Raw genomic sequence first — 25,746 nt, forward strand, 5'->3', positions numbered from 1 at the left:
TTGAAGTGCGCTGGGCAAACTTCCGAGGTCAAATTCTTCCAGCACGGTTGTACCTTTAAAGCGGAGACGACGGCACCGAAATTTTTGGCGCGCCTTCTCTTTAAAGCCCTGGCCAAATATGAAGACAGTACGTACAGTTATAATTCAATTTAAAACTACACATCCCAGTTACCATGGTGGTGCTTGTGATCATTGCGTTTAACCAACGAAACAGGGCGAAAAATCAGTCACATGAATTTGGGGCAGAGTTTCGAAAGCTTAACCTATCAGCAACAAAGCGAAATTTACACGATAGGCTACCTCAAACTGTCAGTTACACGACTGTGTATGTCGCTTAAGCCACTCCTATTTGGCATTTTAGTTATGGAGGCGAGAAGACGCCCCCCCCCCCTCTCTGGGTGCCTGATTTGCCGCCATCTTTAACCGCTTCGTGTCCAAATCGCAGTAGCTACGCGTACGAAATAAAGTTCATCCCAGCTACAAAACATATATATTTTTGTGGTAAGAGGGAGCAAAACATCAGTATTTACTGCTATTAATTAGTTTACGATTTATAGTTGAAATCTGAGCCTAAATATAAAGTTAAAATCTCGACAAAGCAATGTAGGAAATACAGAGAAAATAAATCCTTTCTGACATCTAAAATCAGTTTCGATCAAGGTCTCTAAAACGAACAAGAAAAAGAGGATTTTCGGAGGGCAATTACGCTGTATTTATATAGAATAAGTGATTTATGAGCAATCTAATTTCTTGTTCGTTTAAAACAGTGAAATGTCAGCTGCAAAAGATCGCCCCAGAAACAGCACTCTCTCTGCCTGTCATAGACGTTCAGGAAAGGCTGAATGAAGTCATGGTGATCAATAATAACAGTTGTAGGACAAGAAACAAAAGATAGTGAAAACTTAAGATTTTTAAGGCTAAAACTCAAATTCATTCTACAAATTAAGGCAAATGAAAATTCAGGACGTTAAAGTGCTAGAGGTGTAAAAAAATACAAAAATGCACATGAGCAAAAAGTTTAAGAAATGGAGCAAACAGAATAAAAGCCATGCCTATAGTGCAAAAGAGGGATGCAGGAACACTTGCTTAGATATACAACAACATTACTTTATTAACCCTTTACAATTTCTTGCATTAGTAATTATCTTTTCGCATACCCCAGCTTGCTCTCCATGAGATACACAGACACACAGATGAAAGAGATAGGGAGAGAGCCTGTGGTCAGAGTACAGGGTCAGCCATTGTACAGCGCCCCTGGAGCAGTTGGGGTTAAGGGCCTTGCTCAGCAGCCCAACGGAGTAGGATTCTTCTGCTGGGTGCGGGATTTATTGTTAAATTATTACTTTAAATAAATACTTTGAGTTACTGAAACAGCCCACTAATAAAATTGTCGCAATTTTGTTCTCGTTTGGAAGAGAGAATCAAAAATGAGACATAATGATGGTTTCCGGCTTAGACCTTTAAAGGTACCCCCATCACGGGAGAATTTGACCTCGGAACGTTTACCCAGCGTAATATTGTATTTCATTTCACTTTGACCGATTGTCTTTAAATCAATTGTTGTCAGAATATCCCCACCTCCAAACAAGAACAAAATTGAAACGATTTTATTAACTGGCTGTTTCAGTAACTTAAAGTACATATTTAAAGTAATAATTTAACAAGATATGTAAATGTTTTAAGATATGTATATGTTGTGAATGTCTGTAGATTGTATCTTATGATTTAAATACTTTTATTTTTTCACAATCTGGCAATGCCAGACAGAATTCAAATGGCCTTGCAGATCAGAAAATCAAGGAACAAAACAATTATTGCGCCCAGCTCCTCAATGGGATAGCTTTAACTTGCTAATGCGTTGGTGTAACAGTCCGGGTGTGGCAAGCTTCTAATGTCTCCAGACTTTGCGAAAGGAACCCGTCTTTCATAGGCACTCTTTCCCCTAGTTTAACAGTCTGTCCAGAAACAAAACATTCCTGTTAAACAAGAGAAATGTAAAACAAATTGTACAAAAGTAAAAAACAATTACTTTTTGACAATGAAAACTGGTGTGTATCTCTCTCTTTGCTGGCGCGCGGGCGCGGTGGGGTGCTGTACCACCCGCACAGAACATTAAAGTGTCCCTTTCCATTCAATGGGTGTCTGAGTTGCTGTGTCCTATCTTCTGACAGTCGCTGTTGTGAATGTCTGCAGAGTGTATCTTATTTTTAGCATTGTAGCGCTTTCGCCCTGGGGGGCGGCTGAAGAACACCCGGCTGGGGTGCGCGGTGAGGGGCAGGACAGGAGTGGTCAGGGCGGGGTTTAGGTAGGCCGCTGACTATTGCAGCTGCCACACAGTGAAAGGGGCATACGGGCTGGGGAGATCGCCCGTTTTCCATGTAAATAGTTCCCTGGTTCCGCACCCCTCTCTCCCTCCCTCTCCAGATACAGCTGTATGAGCTCCACCAGTCAGGACAGGAGGCTCTACTGTTCGCACAGAGGGGTGGTAGAGGGGAACAAGTTGCCAGCCGTGGGGTTGAAGCTGATACCCTGGATCCTCTCCAGATACAGCTGTATGAGCTCCACCAGTCAAGACAGGAGGCTCTGCTGTACACAGAGAGGGGCGGGAGGGGGGAACAAGCTACCCAGCCATGGGGTTGAAGCAGATACCCTGGATCCTCTCGAGACACAGCTGTATGAGCTCCACCAGTCATGAGAGAATGCTCTACTGTACACAGAGGGGGGCAGGAGGGGGGAGCAAGCTGCCCAGCCATGGGTTTGAAGCTGATACCCCGCTTGATCCTCTCCAGATACAGCTGAATGAGCTCCACCAGTCAAGACAGGAGGCTCTACTGTACACAGAGAGGTGCAGGGGGGGAAACAAGCTGCATAGCCATGGGGTTGACCCTGATACCATGGATCCTCTCCAGACACAGTTGTATGAGCTCCACCAGTCAGGACAGGAGCCTCAACTGTACAGAGAGAGGTGCGGGAGGGGGGAACAAGCTGCCCAGCCTTGGGGTTGACGCTGATACCCTGGATCCCCTCCAGACACAGCTGTATGAGCTCCACCAGTCAGGACAGGAGGCTCTACTGTACACAGAGAGAGGCGGTGGGGAGAACAAGCTGAAACCCTGGCTTCTCACACAAACCTTAAAATCACGTAATAGGTTTATTCCATGCTGAAAAAAAGAAGAAAGAATACACATTCCATAGGAATCAGTGCCTTTATATAGCGCCTTTAAAGGTGGCTTCTCAAAGCGCCTTACGGGATAAAAACAACAAAAACAAAAACAATATTGTTTTCCATTGCACTTTGACAGATCATCTTTAAATCAATTGTTGATTTAAAGTTTGACAGTAAATGTTTATATTGTAAAGCATACAGCCGCCATTTCTTTCTAAAAATTAAAAAAATTGTTTGCGCAGTCTAAGAGGGGGGGGGGGTCTGTTGACAATCCCCCATACACTCAAGTGAAATATTAATAACCCCAATGTAAACAGCGTATTTACAATTTGTTGATAATAAAAATGTTAAGTTCTCTAAGACTTTGTGATACTTTACCCAGGGAGCTGTGTAAGCATGCGTGGTGACTATTCATTGTTATTAAAAAATGACTTAGATTCGAACGTGTTGTGATATTTAGAAATATAAAAAGTCAATTAATTGTCCATAATATTGCTATTTTATTTTTTCAAAGAAATGCTTGTTAAAAGAAAAGTCATGGGACAGGCTGGATTTGAACAGCCAACCTCTCACTTACAAGTTCAGCACATGAATAGAATTATATCATTATTAATTTCTTTAGATATGCGATTCCATATTATATTCCCTATTAATCAAATTCTAAAAGTATACTTGTTTGCTCCTGTATTGAGCGTATTTGCAGAAAAGCTTAAAACTACCACTTTTTATACACACGTTATTTCACGTTAGTTAAAGACTTCGATGCTTAATATTGTTTAGGGAGAAATGGAATACTGGTGTGTATTTTTGTACCGAGACCAGCCATATACAGTTTACATACTGTAATACTGTATGTTTATGTTCCAAAATTAATATCGTTTATGGCCTTCACACGCGTTATGCTCCTATTCTTTTTATGCTCAGCTACTAAGATTTCCCTTCAGTGGTAAAATTCCATATAAATATTAAATACTTAAACGGGCACAGTAAAGACATTAAATATACATATACATACTGTATACAGTACAGTTTGCATACAGTAATATGTTTATGTTCCTAAATCAATATCTCTTATGAGCATGCAAAAGGCATGGTGAATTGGAGATTCTCAAAAATGACTGTACTTTGCATGATTGGAAACAAATGCGTGATTGGATCAACGAAATGCTGTGGTGTTACTTTTACAAAGACAGTCAATGAAAAAAAGAATGTGGACCAGGGCAATACTTTGAGTTTACAGCTTGTCCAAGGTCATTCATTAGAACATGTGGTATTATGCGGTACTATGCGAGAATACACGGTATTAATATGGTAACTTGTGTTACACCGCGATAAGCACACCGCAAAATAATGCGGTATCGCCCGCTTGTTTTGAATGGCTGCATCTGTATATCCCTGCTAGTGATGATGACCATGGTCACCTCACCCTCGCAATACACCGCCTGAAAGAACTTAAGAACAGGGTAAATCAAGAACAGGGCATTGGCAATGAGTTCCCCTTCTTTTCATGGTTAAAATCATTTTTTGGGTCATGGGGACTGTTTTTCTTAAAGCTATTCATGCCTGTTGTAGTGTTTTTGCTTTTGTGCTGTTGTCTGACTAGGGTGACCCCTATGAGGACTCTGTGGTATGAACACATTTAAGGATAAAAAGGAGGGAATGTAATGAAAAGTTACTGAGAAAAAGTGTTTTATTCTATGTTGTTTACGGACAGAGCTGTGCTGCAGAAGCAGCTGGATACTTAGAACAAAGTGTGATAGCACCCAACTTGTCAAGGGCACAGGATGTTTTAATACTGTTTATCTCGGCTGCTTGAAGAAGGGAGTGTGAGAAACCATTTGAATAACTGCTCTTCTTTGCTTAAAGCAAAAACCGATAAGGAATGGAAAATGACTGCTTTGCCTGTCCTTGAAGTGTTGCATCAGCTTAAAAAAGATATAAAACAAGGGGTCTCCCTGCTTGCTTTTGAATCAGCTTTCACTTCTCTGCGCAGACAGGTGATGGCTTTTTCCCATATTGCAAAATGAATAAAGACCTTACAGAGTGAATGATAATACCTCTCCTGGCTAAATCCCTTACAACTTGTTCTAAATGCAGTACGGCCATATTTCATATCAACCCACAGATGCATTGCATAAACACTAGAATTCTGGTTGTACTTAAATTGACCTTATACGTTTTGGATTATGTTTAACCTTCTTCAATTTCTTTCATTTCTTCAACCATATTTTGAGATGATTACGTTTACAGAAGCAAATATTATTCAGTGCTTTTTCTTCACTCCTTTAATCAAACCCACATTTCTATAAGGAGGGCCATTGTGAAACTCCCCAAAGTGAGCTGAATTAATCTATTATTCTTCACACCTGCAAAGTCATTCCTTCATTGTGTAATATGAAGGCATTTCATTATTCACATATACTACAACATCTGAAAATAATAGGTCTTGAAATAGTTGAATGAAAGAAAATCCTGAATAACTCCTCCAAATGCGTGTTACACTTTCATCAAGTACACACACTTTGAATGTGATGAACTATAAAAAGTTATTTTAACCATACCCAATGGAGCTCGGGAGTGCGATTGCATACACAATCATGTTTTCAGTGTTTGGACATCAGCCGTACATCATAACAATCATTTCACTAACACAGCTCCATGTTGAGTGACTTCCCTCCAAAAACACAAAGTCACTTTCCCTTAGCAATTATTGCATGGACTTAGATAATCTGCCTTCTGCATCAAGCCCTGTATGATATACGGTACAAAGCCAAGCTTTGGGAAAGTGCTTTGTTTGGATCCTTGTCATCATCCTTTTGGATCCCAGGCTGCTCATTTGCAAATGTGTTTTGACATTAATTATAGTGACTATAGCAATGAGGTGGCACTGTGGTTCACAGAGCTGGGGTCCTGGGTTCAATTCCTGGGGTGCAGTCTGGATGGAATTGTATGTTCTCCCTTCATTTGTGTGGATTTCTTCCAGGTGCTCCAGTTTCTTCCCACAGTCCAAAGACATACAGTACTGGTAGGTTAAGGTGGAACTACAGTCCCAATTTTGCAGACACAAAATTATTTAATTTCAGTCACAAAATAAAATCATTGACATTTTAGAAAAAACTATACAAACTCAAAATTGAGCACAAAATCATGAACTTTGTGAAAGTACTGTAAGTTAGGCCATGTTGTAACAAATTCGCATTCAAGTTCCACACAAATTGCGATGTGATGCAGCCTTTCCTGCTCACTAATCACTGTAATGACTAATGCAATGTGATGTAGGAGAGAAAAGGTATAGGTTATGCAGCAAACATTTCACTGCAAAAAACGTTCCATTCCAAAGTTCTTTATGCAGAGTTAACAATATATTATTATTTATTGGCAAAAACGTAAAAAAGTTGAGAGCAATATTTCCATTGGATTAAACGAGATGTATTCACAAGCCTGCTCCTTTACAATGTCATAGGGCCACATCAGATTACAGGAAGTTTTGCTGCCTCGTTCTGAATCGCAGAACATGGTAATTCTTTAACCTTGAAATGTAGTCTATTTTGTGATGTAAATTGGAGGTTTTACAAGTTATTGTGTGTTCCCCTTTAATTGGCTTCTGGGAAAACTGGCCTCAACACCGTATTGGATAAGGCACTTAGAAAACAGATTCATGCGTGGACCACAGCAATGTCCCTTTACTGAGAGTCAGCAATCAACGGATGTGTCTGATCGTGAATGGTTTTCCCTGTTGTTTGTTGTATTACTCGGTGTTGCATTTTAAGCTGTGCATGAGGCAGGACCCAGAGGCTGCTGCTTCTGCTGGGATTGAGGAAGAGCTGAGCGCCATGTAAGGCAAAGACACTGCGTTCCACTTTATCAGGTGCCTGGAGTGTAAGAGCTGCAGATAATATTGAGTCACATTAATCCCAACATATTTCAAATATTATGAAAATTAAATAAATTAAATCAAATAACTTTCATTAAAAAAATCAATCACTCTTTACCTTGCTTTTTCAGTTGTTTTTAAGGAAAATTGATGCCGAGAATGTGTGAATACTACTTTTTGATGGTTCCAAGGCCAATGTGACCTGTTCTATTGCCTGCTAATTGTACGTTGCAGGTTGAAAAATTATTTTTAGGAGGTCAAGGTGTATGAATGATAAGAACAGCATGAAATTTATTTTCACGGTCGACACATTTTCGCAAGGGAAAAAAACTGAATAAACCACAGCTACGCAAACACCAGTCCACCAAAAAAAAATCATTTAATTAAAATAAGGTAACATTTTTTTTTCATCATCATACGGATGAACTGTGCTAAATGTGTTTCTAAAAAGAAAAAGCAGGACGTGAGTCGTGAGCCAAGATCATGACTCTTTTGCTCTTCTTCACATCAGTTTTCATCTGCGAGGAGGAGGAGGAGGGCGGCTCCTGATGTGCTGACACTTGGGGAAGTGCCTCTGTGCCGGCCTGGGGGCAAAGCGCCGGCCGCAGTGAGGGCAGGGCACGTAGTCGGGGTTTGGATTCGCGGGGGGCTGGGGCAGGTTCACAACTTTCCCTCCTTGCATGATCACCTGCTGCACCTCCCTGGCCTGTTTGATGCTCCGAATGAAATCCTCGTGCTTCTGCCTCCAGTTGTTCTTTCTCAGCTGGGAACAGGAAATGAAACCAATAAAACAGCTTCCAGAAAAAGTCCAGACTAGCACTGCGTACACAGTCTGGTCGCAAACCATTCACAAGGCAAGAAAATATCAATACAGTAATAACGTAGCTTTCTGGGGCCACCTTTCAGGTCATTGGGTAGAGAGTACAATTTACGTAGTTATGGTTTTGTTTCCTGTGAGTGCTATTTGCTTGATATGTAGATTTTTACAACAGAATTCAGAAGTCACTAAGACACATTTATTCTGTCTGGCAAATGTGCCTTTGCGGCAGTTTTTCAGAAGAGTACTTCATAAAACACTTATTTATTGTCTACATTGATTTATAAGCTGAGTCTGACTCTAGGAGAAAAAAAGGGAAGCTTGGAAAGAGTTTAAGGATAGCCCTTACCACGATTGGCGGTTTAACCTTCTTCTTATGGATGTATGTCTCCAGTTCTGTTCCCTTGGCCCTGTGCTTGAAAGAGTCAAAAACCTTCCTCTTTGAATTCTGAAGCTTCTTGCAGATCTTGCTGTGTTTCTCCAGCCTCTCTACAGCAAACTTCCCGTGACACAGTTCACAGGGCACCAGCTGAGGGTTTCCACTCTGGCTATTCTCATATGGAAATTGCTCAGCGGTAGGGCACATCAGACTTGTAGGGGACAAATATCTGTTTTCCACTGACAGAGTTTGTTCATCCAGACATGTGGTGTTATTTCTGAAGTGGCCCTGCGCGGCCTGTGCCGCTGACACGTCGCTTTCAGGGAGCCTTGCTTTCTTGAGATACTTTCTCCTTCCACAGGGGACGTCTTCTAGCCCACGGCTGCAAGGGCTCACTTGACGTCTCTCCTGATGGGAAAGCGCAGAGGGAAAGTGCGATTCTGCGCATCCGCCATCTTCCATTGGAGAACCATAATCAAGGTTGTCTCCTCTGATAGGAAGGGCTTTCCTTGGAGTGAAGGCTTTTTGCTTCTCCATTCTGCAGGTCAGAAGAGGCACGGCCTTAGAGCGGTGGTTGGCCCATGGTCCTCTGGGGCAAAGCTCGCTCTGCCTCGCCTCTATTTTCCCTTCCGGCCACCTCTCTGGAGTCTTCCATCTCTCTCGGAACCATCCTCAGCTCCTCCTGAGCTCTGAAGAGCTTCGCCTGCATCATGGCCTCCTTCTGGCGAATCTCGTCCTTCATCATGGCCTCCTTCCGGCGCATCTCATCCTGCAGGCTGGCCTCCCTCCGGCGATGCTCCTCCTTCAGCGCGGCCTCTGCCTCGGCCACTTTTCGTAGCTCCTCTTGCAACTGAAAGTGCTCCTTCCCATTGGCATGAGAAGGGCATTGCCCTGGAGGGGTCGCCACCATGGGGAGGACAGTCCTGTCCTTAGGTTTGCATACTCTTGAGCCCCTCCTGCCCGGCCTCTCGCAGGGCCTCTCATGCCCTTCCTGAGGCGGGGTGGGGGCAAACAAGGAATCACTCTGTGCGTCCGGCCGGAGACTTTCCTGTTACCCATAGGCTTCAGGGGGTAAGACCGATCATACCCCACAATGTTCTTCTCGGGGCCCTGTTGGGCTTGGAAGCGATAGCTGTTCCCCGTCTTCTTCTCCGCAGCGTATTTGACATATTGGAAAGATTTTCTCATCTTCTGTAGAGCTGCCTCCTGCCGCCGATTGTACATGGCGATCATTTTTTTCTCCTTTTCCTGCATCAGTTTCTCTTGGAAGGTGTCCTTCAGAAGCTGTATCTTGGGAGGCGGGCAGTACGTGGAGATCAGATCCTGTTGCCTTAAGGGCGCGGGTCGATTCGAGTCTGTGTCCTTCGGGGAGGGGGACAGAGCACCAGGCTTAGGACTGGGCTCCATTGGCAAATGAGATATGAGCTTTGTTTCCCAGGTATCTGGAAAAGGCAAAAATGGCAAATAAATGATATCCTGCACAGTCTAGTATGGTCTAATAGAAAAGAATAAAAAAAAAACAATTCAGGAAATACACAACTTTTTAATATTAAACCTAAAGGTGTTGAATGCTGCATGCTCACTCAGTAGGAGACAGATCCTAAACATAAACATTATAATAAACATTTGTTTCCCAAATAACATTCTCAATGTTCAGAATGCTTAAAGTCATGAGCTTTTTTAAAAATGTTTAACTGAAACCTGGAAATGTGCTATTTCATTTCAAAGCTTGTATTATATCTATGATATAAATGTTTTTTTATATAAAATTAACCCATTATGCAACAGGGGTTTGAGCAAAAGTCACTGTGAATAAGGGAATTTATCAATATTAATTAGCCGTTTCACTACATTATAGATAGCTGAAGGATTATGATACAGTATATCGATTTCGCTACAAATTGACAAGCATATTTGATGACACTTACCAAACAAGTTTTAAACAGCGGAGAAATAGTTCACCACGACGATAGCAATGCAATGTTTGACTGCATCTCCCTATGTGATATATCTGTATTTGGGTATATACAGATCACGTAATTCAGGGAGCACTGTTACGTCAGGTCACCAACCATTATTACGACGCTCATATGTCATAGAGCTCCTTAGGATGTTTGTATAATCTTTATCCAAATTTTCATATGGCCGCAGTTACGGCGTTTATTTTACAGTTAATGTAACAGGGTGTCATTATATTTTTCTGTCTTTATGGTGGCAGACCACTTAAATAAATCTGAGTAGGCGGTTTCTACAAGTGGGTCAGATAAAATATTAAATATACAGTAAAAGCTCACACCTATTCATACCCTTTATGTACTGTATATCTACAATTACGTATACTACGTATACAGTTATCGTATACTATAATACGATAACTACCATTACAAAATGTCTTCCTTTTGATTTGAAGTGGTTCTTTTAAATAAGTAAATTGCAATCACTTAACCTACATCTGAGCTCCTAATTCATCGCGACGACGGACTGAGACTCCAGTCGGATTTGTGAGAAGGGGTGTGCCTGTTTTAAAACCGATTCATACGTCTTAAACACATGGACATAGATAGCAGTCTGTGTTATATAATTTATCTTTTTATTTTATTTAAATTTAAGTATCACATACACATTTTCAAAGTAACTGTACCCCTTTTAATTATGATCCCCATCGCTCACAGCTCCGAAGGTGAGACGAGGGCTACTTCAGATGGGATTTCCAATATTTCTCTCTTAGCTTGTATACCGGTGGAAAGGAGAGGGGTCTTAAAACGTGTTGATAGTAAGATTGGGATGTATTTGCAGTCTAGATATAGTTTTTTTAATGTTCGGAGCCGCCACAGATTCATTTTCTTACGACTGCTTTTCTGGATGACAATGACAATGCAAACGATGGTGTTAAGGCGAGGCTGTGCCTTAAGGCTCCTCTGCTTACAATGTTCAGCGCGTAAATCGCAAACGAGCGCCTCTCTTACGATGAAAATGCAGAAAATAAGACCACGAGATTTAAACCTACGGCTTACAAATTTATGCGTAAACACTAAAACCGTATCTTTAGCAAAACTGGCGAGACAATGTGTTTTATCATTTAAAAAAGTACTGGAAAATAATTAAAGGTTATCACGATAAACAGAGGTTACTGATCTACTACTGTACGCTGTGACCAAAAATGAGAGTCCCCCGATCCTCGCAGCCTTCATGCTTTGGTCTTGGCCTGGCCGTTTTTTTTAAGATAATGGGGTCAAGTTAAGAAATTATGCAAGTTTCTAATCAAATCCAAGGGCGCCTCGATCTCCTAAACATCTTTAGAAGGCCGGCGGACCACACTGCACGGTCCGGGTCCGGGCCCTGACCCGGTTCTGGATAATGCCAGCTTAAAGTGAAAAATTCTACTGTACATATTATGTTTCTTATTATGGTATATATGTATAATATAGCGCGACCGCTTCACGAAGCTAGAAAGAAAGTTATCCGCCATTTTTATTTTACCTGCAATTGAATTTGCCATTAAAATCATTATTAATACCGCAGCTGCTAAATAACTTACCTAAAAGCGTTCAGATACAAAAGCACTTGAGCTGTAATGTTTGTATACTGTTGGCCCGATGACCTACTTCAAGAAGAATTGTTACATAGACCGCCAAGGACTGTCATCACACTTTACGTCATAAAGCGCTTTAAAACTTTAGACAAGTTCAACACCTCATATTTTGTACTGTTTATCATGGTAAAAGCAACTCAAAGCAATTCTAAAAATGATCGAAAGGTAAAAATACAAGCTTATACGAGCTGTCGTTTTAACATTTATAACATATATTTAAACAAAACATATATAATCTATTTTAATAAAATAGAAAAGTGTTCTTAGTCTTCACTTAAAAGCTGTTAGAAGCTGCCTTTCTGACAAGAGAGTTCTGTGAGTTCCACAGTCTCAGTGCATTAAAGTCAAAACCAGTTGCTTTTTATTTCCTGTTTTACGACAGAGCAAGGAGGGTGTCCACAGACCACTGTGCACCTGCAGACTGATGTGGGGGGTAAAAAGTCTAGAAGTTAGTAAATAAGATTTTAACATATGTTCTAAAACACACCGGACACCTGTACAGTGATACCAACACAGTGCTCTGAGCTCCTTCTTTGAGTTAAATCCTAGCATCTGCATTTTTTACAAGTTGTTGCTATGGCAGAGCATGACCAGAGCATAACAGAAACCACCCATTTTCTAACCGCTTCATCCAATTCAGGGTCAGGGGGTCAGGGGGTTGCGGGGCACGGGGGAGCCAGAGCCTCAGAAAGTAATAAGCAGGAGATACCTGGGACTGGATGGTAGTCCAATGCAGGGAAGACACAGACACTCACCAATTATCCCAGAAGCCAATTAACCTACCAGTAGTTCTTTGAACTGTGGGAGGAAGCCGGAGCACCCAAAGCAAACTCATGCAAACATGGGGAGAACATACAAGCTCCATACAGATAGCACCCCAGGTCCAGAAGTGTACCCAGGGCCTCAGCACTGTGAGCTAGCAATGCTAAACGCTGGGCTACTGTGCATGCTAATTTCTAGGCATCAGGTGATCAATCAGGTAGTGTTTCTCAGATAAAAGGACACCAGTTATTTAGTATGAGATTCAAATTGACCTCAGAACAAAATATAACTTATGTTATATAACTTATATAGAACTTACTACAGCATAACTGTCTTATTTGGTTCTTGTAGAAAATATTAACAGCATGCCTATTAAACATACAGTATCTAGCAATCAGCAATCAAAATAAAAACATTTCCAAACATGGAAACTGCCCAGTTAATGAAGCATTTCAAAGACATTAATCTATTCAATAATTACAGTTTTAAGTAGATAACAGATTTATATTCAGATTACGAAAGCATCATAACAACTGCTGCTTGTGTAAGGAGTCCATGAATACCACTGTACATGAGAATTCCACACCTATTTGTAATCAATACACAAAATCCTATTGAATTTCAGGTACTTGTTTATTCAGCATTGCTTGACTCCGCGGACTCCTTGTTGTTTCAATATTCTAGCAATAGGACTAATCGCCAATACAGTGCCGTTGTAATCTATTCCTTCTGCCAGCAGAGGACGGTATTCGCACAGCCAGTTCAGGATAAGATACGGTCCTCGCAGTTCACAGTACAACTGGCCAAAGCCGTATTCGGAATATGCTCTCGATAACCTCGTTTAGTTTAAGTACGGCCATATTTCATATCAACCCACAGATGCATTGCATAAACACTAGAATTCTGGTTGTACTTAAATTGACCTTATACGTTTTGGATTATGTTTAACCTTCTTCAATTTCTTCAACCATATTTTGAGATGATTACGTTTACAGAAGCAAATATTATTCAGTGCTTTTTCTTCACTCCTTTAATCAAACCCACATTTCTATAAGGAGGGCCATTGTGAAACTCCCCAAAGTGAGCTGAATTAATCTTTTATTCTTCACACCTGCGAAGTCATTCCTACATTGTGTAATATGAAGGCCTTTCATTATTCACGTATACTACAACATCTGAAAATAATGGGTCTTGAAATAGTTGAATGAAAGAAAATCCTGAATAACTCCTCCAAATGCGTGTTACACTTTCATCAAGTACACACACTTTGAATGTGATGAACTATAAAAAGTTATTTTAACCATACCCAATGGAGCTCAGGAGTGCGATTGCATACACAATCATGTTTTCAGTGTTTGGACATCAGCCGTACATCAGAACAATCATTTCACTAACACAGCTCCATGTTGAGTGACTTCCCTCCAAGAACACAAAGTCACTTTCCCTTAGCAATTATTGCATGGACTTTGATTATCTGCCTTCTGCATCAAGCCCTGTATTATATACGGTACAAAGCCAAGCTTTGGGATAGTGCTTTGTTTGGATCCTTGTCTTGATCCTTTTGGATCCCAGGCTGCTCATTTGCAAATGAGTTTTGACATTAATTATAGTGACTATAGCAATGAGCTGGCACTGTGGTTCACAGAGCTGGGGTCCTGGGTTCAATTCCTGGGGTGCAGTCTGGATGGAATTGTATGTTCTCCCTTCATTTGTGTGGATTTCTTCCAGGTGCTCCAGTTTCTTCCCACAGTCCAAAGACATACAGTACTAGTAGGTTAAGGTGGAACTACAGTCCCAATTTTGCAGACACAAAATTATTTAATTTCAGTCACAAAATAAAATCATTGACATTATAGAAAAACTTTACAAACTCAAAATTGAGCACAAAATCATGAATTTTGTGAAAGGACTGTAAGTTACGCCATGTTGTAACAAATTCGCATTCAAGTTCCACACAAATTGCGATGTGATGCAGCCCTTCCTGCTCACTAATCACTGTAATGACTAATGCAATGTGATGTAGGAGAGAAAGGGTATAGGTTATGCAGCAAACATTTCACTGCAAAAAACGTTCCATTCCAAAGTTCTTTATGCAGAGTTAACAATGTAGTATTATTTATTGGCAAAAACGTAAAAAAGTTGAGAGCAATATTTCCATTGGATTAAACGAGATGTATTCACAAGCCTGCTCCTTTACAATGTCACAGGGCCACAACAGATTATAGGAAGTTTTGCTGCCTCGTTCTGAATCGCAGAACATGGTAATTCTTTAACCTTGAAATGTAGTCTATTTTGTGATGTAATGATGCAATGTCCCTTTACTGAGAGCCAGCAATCAACGGATGTGTCTGATCGTGAATGGTTTTCCCTGTTGTTTGTTGTATTACTTGGTGTTGCATTTTAAGCTGTGCATGAGGCAGGACCCGGAGGCTGCTGCTTCTGCTGGTGCTTCTGCTGGGATTGAGGAAGAGCTGAGCGCCATGTAAGGCAAAGACACTGCGTTCCACTTTATCAGGTGCCTGGAGTGTAAGAGCTGCAGATAATATTGAGTCACATTAATCCCAACATATTTCAAATATTATGAAAATTAAATAAATTAAATCAAATAACTTTCATTAAAAAAATCAATCATTCTTTACCTTGCTTTTTCAGTTGTTTTTAAGGAAAATTGATGCCGAGAATGTGTGAATACTGCTTTTTGATGGTTCCAAGACCAATGTGACCTGTTCTATTGCCTGCTAATTGTACGTTCCAGGTTGAAAAATTATTTTTAGGAGGTCAAGGTGTATGAATGATAAGAGAAAAACTGAAATAACCACAGCTACGCCAGTCCACCAAAAAAAAATCATTTAATTAAAATAAGGTAACATTTTTTTTTCATCATCATACGGATGAACTGTGCTAAATGTGTTTCTAAAAAGAAAAAGCAGGACGTGAGTCGTGAGCCAAGATCATGACTCTTTTGCTCTTCTTCACATCAGTTTTCATCTGCGAGGAGGAGGAGGAGGGCGGCTCCTGATGTGCTGACACTTGGGGAAGTGCCTCTGTGCCGGCCTGGGGGCAAAGCGCCGGCCGCAGTGAGGGCAGGGCACGTAGTCGGGGTTTGGATTCGCGGGGGGCTGGGGCAGGTTCACAACTTTCCCTCCTTGCGTGATCACCTGCTGCACCTCCCTGGCCTGTTTGATGCTCCGAATGAAATCCTCGTGCTTCTGCCTCCAGTTGTTCTTTCTCAGCTGGGAACAGGAAATGAAACCAATAAAACAGCTTCCAGAAAAAGTCCAGACTAGCACTGCGTACACAGTCTGGTCGCAAACCATTCACAAGGCAAGAAAATATCAATACAGTAATAACGTAGCTTTCTGGGGCTACCTTTCAGGTCATTGGGTAGAGAGTACAATTTACGTAGTTATGGTTTTGTTTCCTGTGAGTGCTATTTGCTTGATATGTAGATTTTTACAACAGAATTCAGAAGTCACTAAGACACATTTATTCTGTCTGGCAAATGTGCCTTTGCGGCAGTTTTTCAGAAGAGTACTTCATAAAACACTTATTTATTGTTTACATTGATTTATAAGCTGAGTCTGACTCTAGGAGAAAACAAGGGAAGCTTGGAAAGAGTTTAAGGATAGCCCTTACCACGATTGGCGGTCTAACCTTCTTCTTATGGATGTATGTCTCCAGTTCTGTTCCCTTGGCCCTGTGCTTGAAAGAGTCAAAAACCTTCCTCTTTGAATTCTGAAGCTTCTTGCAGATCTTGCTGTGTTTCTCCAGCCTCTCTACAGCAAACTTCCCGTGACACAGTTCACAGGGCACCAGCTGAGGGTTTCCACTCTGGCTATTCTCATATGGAAATTGCTCAGCGGTAGGGCACATCAGACTTGTAGGGGACAAATATCTGTTTTCCACTGACAGAGTTTGTTCATCCAGACATGTGGTGTTATTTCTGAAGTGGCCCTGCGCGGCCTGTGCCGCTGACACGTCGCTTTCAGGGAGCCTTGCTTTCTTGAGATACTTTCTCCTTCCACAGGGGACGTCTTCTAGCCCACGGCTGCAAGGGCTCACTTGACGTCTCTCCTGATGGGAAAGCGCAGAGGGAAAGTGCGATTCTGCGCATCCGCCATCTTCCATTGGAGAACCATAATCAAGGTTGTCTCCTCTGATAGGAAGGGCTTTCCTTGGAGTGAAGGCTTTTTGCTTCTCCATTCTGCAGGTCAGAAGAGGCACGGCCTTAGAGCGGTGGTTGGCCCATGGTCCTCTGGGGCAAAGCTCGCTCTGCCTCGCCTCTATTTTCCCTTCCGGCCACCTCTCTGGAGTCTTCCATCTCTCTCGGAACCATCCTCAGCTCCTCCTGAGCTCTGAAGAGCTTCGCCTGCATCATGGCCTCCTTCTGGCGAATCTCGTCCTTCATCATGGCCTCCTTCCGGCGCATCTCATCCTGCAGGCTGGCCTCCCTCCGGCGATGCTCCTCCTTCAGCGCGGCCTCTGCCTCGGCCACTTTTCGTAGCTCCTCTTGCAACTGAAAGTGCTCCTTCCCATTGGCATGAGAAGGGCATTGCCCTGGAGGGGTCGCCACCATGGGGAGGACAGTCCTGTCCTTAGGTTTGCGTACTCTTGAGCCCCTCCTGCCCGGCCTCTCGCAGGGCCTCTCATGACCATCCTGAGGCGGGGTGGGGGCAAACAAGGAATCACTCTGTGCGTCCGGGCGGTCCACAGCCCGAACCTCACCAGGGCCGGAGACTTTCCTGTTACCCATAGGCTTCAGGGGGTAAGACCGATCATACCCCACAATGTTCTTCTCGGGGCCCTGTTGGGCTTGGAAGCGATAGCTGTTCCCCATCTTCTTCTCCGCAGCGTATTTGACATATTGGAAACATTTTCTCATCTTCTGTAGAGCTGCCTCCTGCCGCCGATTGTACATGGCGATCATTTTTTTCTCCTTTTCCTGCATCAGTTTCTCTTGGAAGGTGTCCTTCAGAAGCTGTATCTTGGGAGGCGGGCAGTACGTGGAGATCAAATCCTGTTGCCTTAAGGGCGCGGGTCGATTCTAGTCTGTGTCCTTCGGGGAGGGGGACAGAGCACCAGGCTTAGGACTGGGCTCCATCGGCAAATGAGATATGAGCTTAGTTTCCCAGGTATCTGGAAAAGGCAAAAATGGCAAATAAATGATATCCTGCACAGTCTAGTATGGTCTAATAGAAAAGAATAAAAAAAAACAATTCAGGAAATACACAACTTTTTAATATTAAACCTAATGGTGTTGAATGCTGCATGCTGACTCAGTAGGAGACAGATCCTAAACATAAACATTATAATAAACATTTGTTTCCCAAATAACATTCTCAATGTTCAGAATGCTTAAAGTCATGAGCTTTTTTAAAAATGTTTAACTGAAACCTGGAAATGTGCTATTTCATTTCAAAGCTTGTATTATATCTATGATATAAATGTTTTTTTATATAAAATTAACCCATTATGCAACAGGGGTTTGAGCAAAAGTCACTGTGAATAAGGGAATTTATCAATATTAATTAGCCGTTTCACTACATTATAGATAGCTGAAGGATTATGATACAGTATATCGATTTCGCTACAAATTGACAAGCATATTTGATGACACTTACCAAACAAGTTTTAAACAGCGGAGAAATAGTTCACCACGACGATAGCAATGCAATGTTTGACTGCATCTCCCTATGTGATATATCTGTATTTGGTATATACAGATCACGTAATTCAGGGAGCACTGTTACGTCAGGTCACCAACCATTATTACGACGCTCATATGTCATAGAGCTCCTTAGGATGTTTGTATAATCTTTATCCAAATTTTCATATGGCCGCAGTTACGGCGTTTATTTTACAGTTAATGTAACAGGGTGTCATTATATTTTTCTGTCTTTATGGTGGCAGACCACTTAAATAAATCTGAGTAGGCGGTTTCTACAAGTGGGTCAGATAAAATATTAAATATACAGTAAAAGCTCACACCTATTCATACCCTTTATGTACTGTATATCTACAATTACGTATACTACGTATACAGTTATCGTATACTATAATACGATAACTACCATTACAAAATGTCTCCCTTTTGATTTGAAGTGGTTCTTTTAAATAAGTAAATTGCAATCACTTAGCCTACATCTGAGCTCCTAATTCATCGCGACGACGGACTGAGACTCCAGTCGGATTTGTGAGAAGGGGTGTGCCTGTTTTAAAACCGATTCATACGTCTTAAACACATGGACATAGATAGCAGTCTGTGTTATATAATTTATCTTTTTATTTTATTTAAATTTAAGTATCACATACACATTTTCAAAGTAACTGTACCCCTTTTAATTATGATCCCCATCGCTCACAGCTCCGAAGGTGAGACGAGGGCTACTTCAGATGGGATTTCCAATATTTCTCTCTTAGCTTGTATACCGGTGGAAAGGAGAGGGGTCTTAAAACGTGTTGATAGTAAGATTGGGATGTATTTGCAGTCTAGATATAGTTTTTTTAATGTTCGGAGCCGCCACAGATTCATTTTCTTACGACTGCTTTTCTGGATGACAATGACAATGCAAACGATGGTGTTAAGGCGAGGCTGTGCCTTAAGGCTCCTCTGCTTACAATATTCAGCGCGTAAATCGCAAACGAGCGCCTTCCCTTACGATGAAAATGCAGAAAATAAGACCACGAGATTTAAACCTACGGCTTACAAATTTATGCGTAAACACTAAAACCGTATCTTTAGCAAAACTGGCGAGACAATGTGTTTTATCATTTAAAAAAGTACTGGAAAATAATTAAAGGTTATCACGATAAACAGAGGTTACTGATCTACTACTGTACGCTGTGACCAAAAATGAGAGTCCCCCGATCCTCGCAGCCTTCATGCTTTGGTCTTGGCCTGGCCGTTTTTTTTAAGATAATGGGGTCAAGTTAAGAAATTATGCAAGTTTCTAATCAAATCCAAGGGCGCCTCGATCTCCTAAACATCTTTAGAAGGCCGGCGGACCACACTGCACGGTCCGGGTCCGGGCCCTGACCCGGTTCTGGATAATGCCAGCTTAAAGTGAAAAATTCTACTGTACATATTATGTTTCTTATTATGGTATATATGTATAATATAGCGCGACCGCTTCACGAAGGTAGAAAGAAAGTTATCCGCCATTTTTATTTTACCTGCAATTGAATTTGCCATTAAAATCATTATTAATACCGCAGCTGCTAAATAACTTACCTAAAAGCGTTCAGATACAAAAGCACTTGAGCTGTAATGTTTGTATACTGTTGGCCCGATGACCTACTTCAAGAAGAATTGTTACATAGACCGCCAAGGACTGTCATCACACTTTACGTCATAAAGCGCTTTAAAACTTTAGACAAGTTCAACACCTCATATTTTGTACTGTTTATCATGGTAAAAGCAACTCAAAGCAATTCTAAAAATGATCGAAAGGTAAAAATACAAGCTTATACGAGCTGTCGTTTTAACATTTATAACATATATTTAAACAAAACATATATAATCTATTTTAATAAAATAGAAAAGTGTTCTTAGTCTTCACTTAAAAGCTGTTAGAAGCTGCCTTTCTGACAAGAGAGTTCTGTGAGTTCCACAGTCTCAGTGCATTAAAGTCAAAACCAGTTGCTTTTTATTTCCTGTTTTACGACAGAGCAAGGAGGGTGTCCACAGACCACTGTGCACCTGCAGACTGATATGGGGGGTAAAAAGTCTAGAAGTTAGTAAATAAGATTTTAACATATGTTCTAAAACACACCGGACACCTGTACAGTGATGCCAACACAGTGATCTGAGCTCCTTCTTTGAGTTAAATCCTAGCATCTGCATTTTTTACAAGTTGTTGCTATGGCAGAGCATGACCAGAGCATAACAGAAACCACCCATTTTCTAACCGCTTCATCCAATTCAGGGTCAGGGGGTCAGGGGGTCGCGGGGCACGGGGGAGCCAGAGCCTCAGAAAGTAATAAGCAGGAGATACCTGGGACTGGATGGTAGTCCAATGCAGGGAAGACACAGACACTCACCAATTATCCCAGAAGCCAATTAACCTACCAGTAGTTCTTTGAACTGTGGGAGGAAGCCGGAGCACCCAAAGCAAACTCATGCAAACATGGGGAGAACATACAAGCTCCATACAGATAGCACCCCAGGTCCAGAAGTGTACCCAGGGCCTCAGCACTGTGAGCTAGCAATGCTAAACGCTGGGCTACTGTGCATGCTAATTTCTAGGCATCAGGTGATCAATCAGGTAGTGTTTCTCAGATAAAAGGACACCAGTTATTTAGTTTGAGATTCAAATTGACCTCAGAACAAAATATAACTTATGTTATATAACTTATATAGAACTTACTACAGCATAACTGTCTTATTTGGCTCTTGTAGAAAATATTAACAGCATGCCTATTAAACATACAGTATCTAGCAATCAGCAATCAAAATAAAAACATTTCCAAACATGGAAACTGCCCAGTTAATGAAGCATTTCAAAGACATTAATCTATTCAATAATTACAGTTTTAAGTAGATAACAGATTTATATTCAGATTACGAAAGCATCATAACATCTGCTGCTTGTGTAAGGAATCCATGAATACCACTGTACATGAGAATTCCACACCTATTTGTAATCAATACACAAAATCCTATTGAATTTCAGGTACTTGTTTATTCAGCATTGCTTGACTCCGCGGACTCCTTGTTGTTTCAATATTCTAGCAATAGGACTAATCGCCAATACAGTGCCGTTGTAATCTATTCCTTCTGCCAGCAGAGGACGGTATTCGCACAGCCAGTTCAGGATAAGATACGGTCCTCGCAGTTCACAGTACAACTGGCCAAAGCCGTATTCGGAATATGCTCTCGATAACCTCGTTTAGTTTAAGTACGGCCATATTTCATATCAACCCACAGATGCATTGCATAAACACTAGAATTCTGGTTGTACTTAAATTGACCTTATACGTTTTGGATTATGTTTAACCTTCTTCAATTTCTTCAACCATATTTTGAGATGATTACGTTTACAGAAGCAAATATTATTCAGTGCTTTTTCTTCACTCCTTTAATCAAACCCACATTTCTATAAGGAGGGCCATTGTGAAACTCCCCAAAGTGAGCTGAATTAATCTTTTATTCTTCACACCTGCGAAGTCATTCCTTCATTGTGTAATATGAAGGCCTTTCATTATTCACGTATACTACAACATCTGAAAATAATGGGTCTTGAAATAGTTGAATGAAAGAAAATCCTGAATAACTCCTCCAAATGCGTGTTACACTTTCATCAAGTACACACACTTTGAATGTGATGAACTATAAAAAGTTATTTTAACCATACCCAATGGAGCTCAGGAGTGCGATTGCATACACAATCATGTTTTCAGTTTTTGGACATCAGCCGTACATCAGAACAATCATTTCACTAACACAGCTCCGTGTTGAGTGACTTCCCTCCAAGAACACAAAGTCACTTTCCCTTAGCAATTATTGCATGGACTTTGATTATCTGCCTTCTGCATCAAGCCCTGTATTATATACGGTACAAAGCCAAGCTTTGGGATAGTGCTTTGTTTGGATCCTTGTCTTGATCCTTTTGGATCCCAGGCTGCTCATTTGCAAATGAGTTTTGACATTAATTATAGTGACTATAGCAATGAGGTGGCACTGTGGTTCACAGATCTGGGGTCCTGGGTTCAATTCCTGGGGTGCAGTCTGGATGGAATTGTATGTTCTCCCTTCATTTGTGTGGATTTCTTCCAGGTGCTCCAGTTTCTTCCCACAGTCCAAAGACATACAGTACTAGTAGGTTAAGGCGGAACTACAGTCCCAATTTTGCAGACACAAAAGTATTTAATTTCAGTCACAAAATAAAATCATTGACATTATAGAAAAACTTTACAAACTCAAAATTGAGCACAAAATCATGAATTTTGTGAAAGGACTGTAAGTTACGCCATGTTGTAACAAATTCGCATTCAAGTTCCACACAAATTGCGATGTGATGCAGCCCTTCCTGCTCACTAATCACTGTAATGACTAATGCAATGTGATGTAGGAGAGAAAGGGTATAGGTTATGCAGCAAACATTTCACTGCAAAAAACGTTCCATTCCAAGGTTCTTTATGCAGAGTTAACAATGTAGTATTATTTATTGGCAAAAACGTAAAAAAGTTGAGAGTTATATTTCCATTGGATTAAACGAGATGTATTCACAAGCCTGCTCCTTTACAATGTCATAGGGCCACAACAGATTATAGGAAGTTTTGCTGCCTCGTTCTGAATCGCAGAACATGGTAATTCTTTAACCTTGAAATGTAGTCTATTTTGTGATGTAATGATGCAATGTCCCTTTACTGAGAGCCAGCAATCAACGGATGTGTCTGATCGTGAATGGTTTTCCCTGTTGTTTGTTGTATTACTTGGTGTTGCATTTTAAGCTGTGCATGAGGCAGGACCCGGAGGCTGCTGCTTCTGCTGGTGCTTCTGCTGGGATTGAGGAAGAGCTGAGCGCCATGTAAGGCAAAGACACTGCGTTCCACTTTATCAGGTGCCTGGAGTGTAAGAGCTGCAGATAATATTGAGTCACATTAATCCCAACATATTTCAAATATTATGAAAATTAAATAAATTAAATCAAATAACTTTCATTAAAAAAATCAATCACTCTTTACCTTGCTTTTTCAGTTGTTTTTAAGGAAAATTGATGCCGAGAATGTGTGAATACTGCTTTTTGATGGTTCCAAGACCAATGTGACCTGTTCTATTGCCTGCTAATTGTACGTTCCAGGTTGAAAAATTATTTTTAGGAGGTCAAGGTGTATGAATGATAAGAGAAAAACTGAAATAACCACAGCTACGCAAACACCAGTCCACCAAAAAAAAATCATTTAATTAAAATAAGGTAACATTTTTTTTTCATCATCATACGGATGAACTGTGCTAAATGTGTTTCTAAAAAGAAAAAGCAGGACGTGAGTCGTGAGCCAAGATCATGACTCTTTTGCTCTTCTTCACATCAATTTTCATCTGCGAGGAGGAGGAGGAGGGCGGCTCCTGATGTGCTGACACTTGGGGATGTGCCTCTGTGCCGGCCTGGGGGCAAAGCGCCGGCCGCAGTGAGGGCAGGGCACGTAGTCGGGGTTTGGATTCGCGGGGGGCTGGGGCAGGTTCACAACTTTCCCTCCTTGCGTGATCACCTGCTGCACCTCCCTGGCCTGTTTGATGCTCCGAATGAAATCCTCGTGCTTCTGCCTCCAGTTGTTCTTTCTCAGCTGGGAACAGGAAATGAAACCAATAAAACAGCTTCCAGAAAAAGTCCAGACTAGCACTGCGTACACAGTCTGGTCGCAAACCATTCACAAGGCAAGAAAATATCAATACAGTAATAACGTAGCTTTCTGGGGCCACCTTTCAGGTCATTGGGTAGAGAGTACAATTTACGTAGTTATGGTTTTGTTTCCTGTGAGTGCTATTTGCTTGATATGTAGATTTTTACAACAGAATTCAGAAGTCACTAAGACACATTTATTCTGTCTGGCAAATGTGCCTTTGCGGCAGTTTTTCAGAAGAGTACTTCATAAAACACTTATTTATTGTCTACATTGATTTATAAGCTGAGTCTGACTCTAGGAGAAAAAAAGGGAAGCTTGGAAAGAGTTTAAGGATAGACCTTACCACGATTGGCGGTTTAACCTTCTTCTTATGGATGTATGTCTCCAGTTCTGTTCCCTTGGCCCTGTGCTTGAAAGAGTCAAAAACCTTCCTCTTTGAATTCTGAAGCTTCTTGCAGATCTTGCTGTGTTTCTCCAGCCTCTCTACAGCAAACTTCCCGTGACACAGTTCACAGGGCACCAGCTGAGGGTTTCCACTCTGGCTATTCTCATATGGAAATTGCTCAGCGGTAGGGCACATCAGACTTGTAGGGGACAAATATCTGTTTTCCACTGACAGAGTTTGTTCATCCAGACATGTGGTGTTATTTCTGAAGTGGCCCTGCGCGGCCTGTGCCGCTGACACGTCGCTTTCAGGGAGCCTTGCTTTCTTGAGATACTTTCTCCTTCCACAGGGGACGTCTTCTAGCCCACGGCTGCAAGGGCTCACTTGACGTCTCTCCTGATGGGAAAGCGCAGAGGGAAAGTGCGATTCTGCGCATCCGCCATCTTCCATTGGAGAACCATAATCAAGGTTGTCTCCTCTGATAGGAAGGGCTTTCCTTGGAGTGAAGGCTTTTTGCTTCTCCATTCTGCAGGTCAGAAGAGGCACGGCCTTAGAGCGGTGGTTGGCCCATGGTCCTCTGGGGCAAAGCTCGCTCTGCCTCGCCTCTATTTTCCCTTCCGGCCACCTCTCTGGAGTCTTCCATCTCTCTCGGAACCATCCTCAGCTCCTCCTGAGCTCTGAAGAGCTTCGCCTGCATCATGGCCTCCTTCTGGCGAATCTCGTCCTTCATCATGGCCTCCTTCCGGCGCATCTCATCCTGCAGGCTGGCCTCCCTCCGGCGATGCTCCTCCTTCAGCGCGGCCTCTGCCTCGGCCACTTTTCGTAGCTCCTCTTGCAACTGAAAGTGCTCCTTCCCATTGGCATGAGAAGGGCATTGCCCTGGAGGGGTCGCCACCATGGGGAGGACAGTCCTGTCCTTAGGTTTGCGTACTCTTGAGCCCCTCCTGCCCGGCCTCTCGCAGGGCCTCTCATGACCATCCTGAGGCGGGGTGGGGGCAAACAAGGAATCACTCTGTGCGTCCGGGCGGTCCACAGCCCGAACCTCACCAGGGCCGGAGACTTTCCTGTTACCCATAGGCTTCAGGGGGTAAGACCGAGCATACCCCACAATGTTCTTCTCGGGGCCCTGTTGGGCTTGGAAGCGATAGCTGTTCCCCATCTTCTTCTCTGCAGCGTATTTGACATATTGGAAACATTTTCTCATCTTCTGTAGAGCTGCCTCCTGCCGCCGATTGTACATGGCGATCATTTTTTTCTCCTTTTCCTGCATCAGTTTCTCTTGGAAGGTGTCCTTCAGAAGCTGTATCTTGGGAGGCGGGCAGTACGTGGAGATCAGATCCTGTTGCCTTAAGGGCGCGGGTCGATTCGAGTCTGTGTCCTTCGGGGAGGGGGACAGAGCACCAGGCTTAGGACTGGGCTCCATTG

General features: G+C 42.0%; 2 protein-coding genes across 2 annotated transcripts; both read right to left on the bottom strand.

Moving 5' to 3' along the window:
* Nucleotides 1–7,444: 7,444 nt before the first annotated feature.
* On the bottom strand, nt 7,445–9,115 carry LOC138227635 (zinc finger C2HC domain-containing protein 1B-like). Its single transcript, XM_069186320.1, has 2 exons — nt 8,207–9,115; nt 7,445–7,803 (listed from the first exon to the last, which is right to left on the bottom strand). Exons 1-2 carry the CDS (start codon nt 8,771–8,773, stop codon nt 7,555–7,557), a joined length of 816 nt encoding a protein of 271 aa, XP_069042421.1. The 5' UTR covers nt 8,774–9,115; the 3' UTR covers nt 7,445–7,554.
* Nucleotides 9,116–23,563: 14,448 nt separating this feature from the next.
* On the bottom strand, nt 23,564–25,373 carry LOC138227634 (zinc finger C2HC domain-containing protein 1B-like). Its single transcript, XM_069186319.1, has 2 exons — nt 24,280–25,373; nt 23,564–23,876 (listed from the first exon to the last, which is right to left on the bottom strand). The coding sequence occupies exons 1-2, from the start codon at nt 24,844–24,846 to the stop codon at nt 23,628–23,630; spliced, it is 816 nt and encodes a 271-aa protein (XP_069042420.1). The 5' UTR covers nt 24,847–25,373; the 3' UTR covers nt 23,564–23,627.
* Nucleotides 25,374–25,746: the final 373 nt, after the last annotated feature.

The sequence above is a fragment of the Lepisosteus oculatus genome, unplaced genomic scaffold (genome assembly GCF_040954835.1).
Source record: "Lepisosteus oculatus isolate fLepOcu1 unplaced genomic scaffold, fLepOcu1.hap2 HAP2_SCAFFOLD_39, whole genome shotgun sequence".
Classification (NCBI taxonomy): Eukaryota; Metazoa; Chordata; class Actinopteri; order Semionotiformes; family Lepisosteidae; genus Lepisosteus; species Lepisosteus oculatus.

What these genes read in the sequence shown, in the direction of transcription:
- LOC138227634 (XM_069186319.1), bottom strand. Translation starts at nt 24,846, where the DNA reads ATGGAGAAGCAAAAAGCCTTCACTCCAAGGAAAGCCCTTCCTATCAGA. An exon ending in AGGTTAAACCGCCAATCGTG is followed by an intron (nt 23,877 to 24,279) that starts GTAAGGTCTATC and finishes TCCTGTTCCCAG; the next exon opens with CTGAGAAAGAACAACTGGAG.
- LOC138227635 (XM_069186320.1), bottom strand. Translation starts at nt 8,773, where the DNA reads ATGGAGAAGCAAAAAGCCTTCACTCCAAGGAAAGCCCTTCCTATCAGA. An exon ending in AGGTTAAACCGCCAATCGTG is followed by an intron (nt 7,804 to 8,206) that starts GTAAGGGCTATC and finishes TCCTGTTCCCAG; the next exon opens with CTGAGAAAGAACAACTGGAG.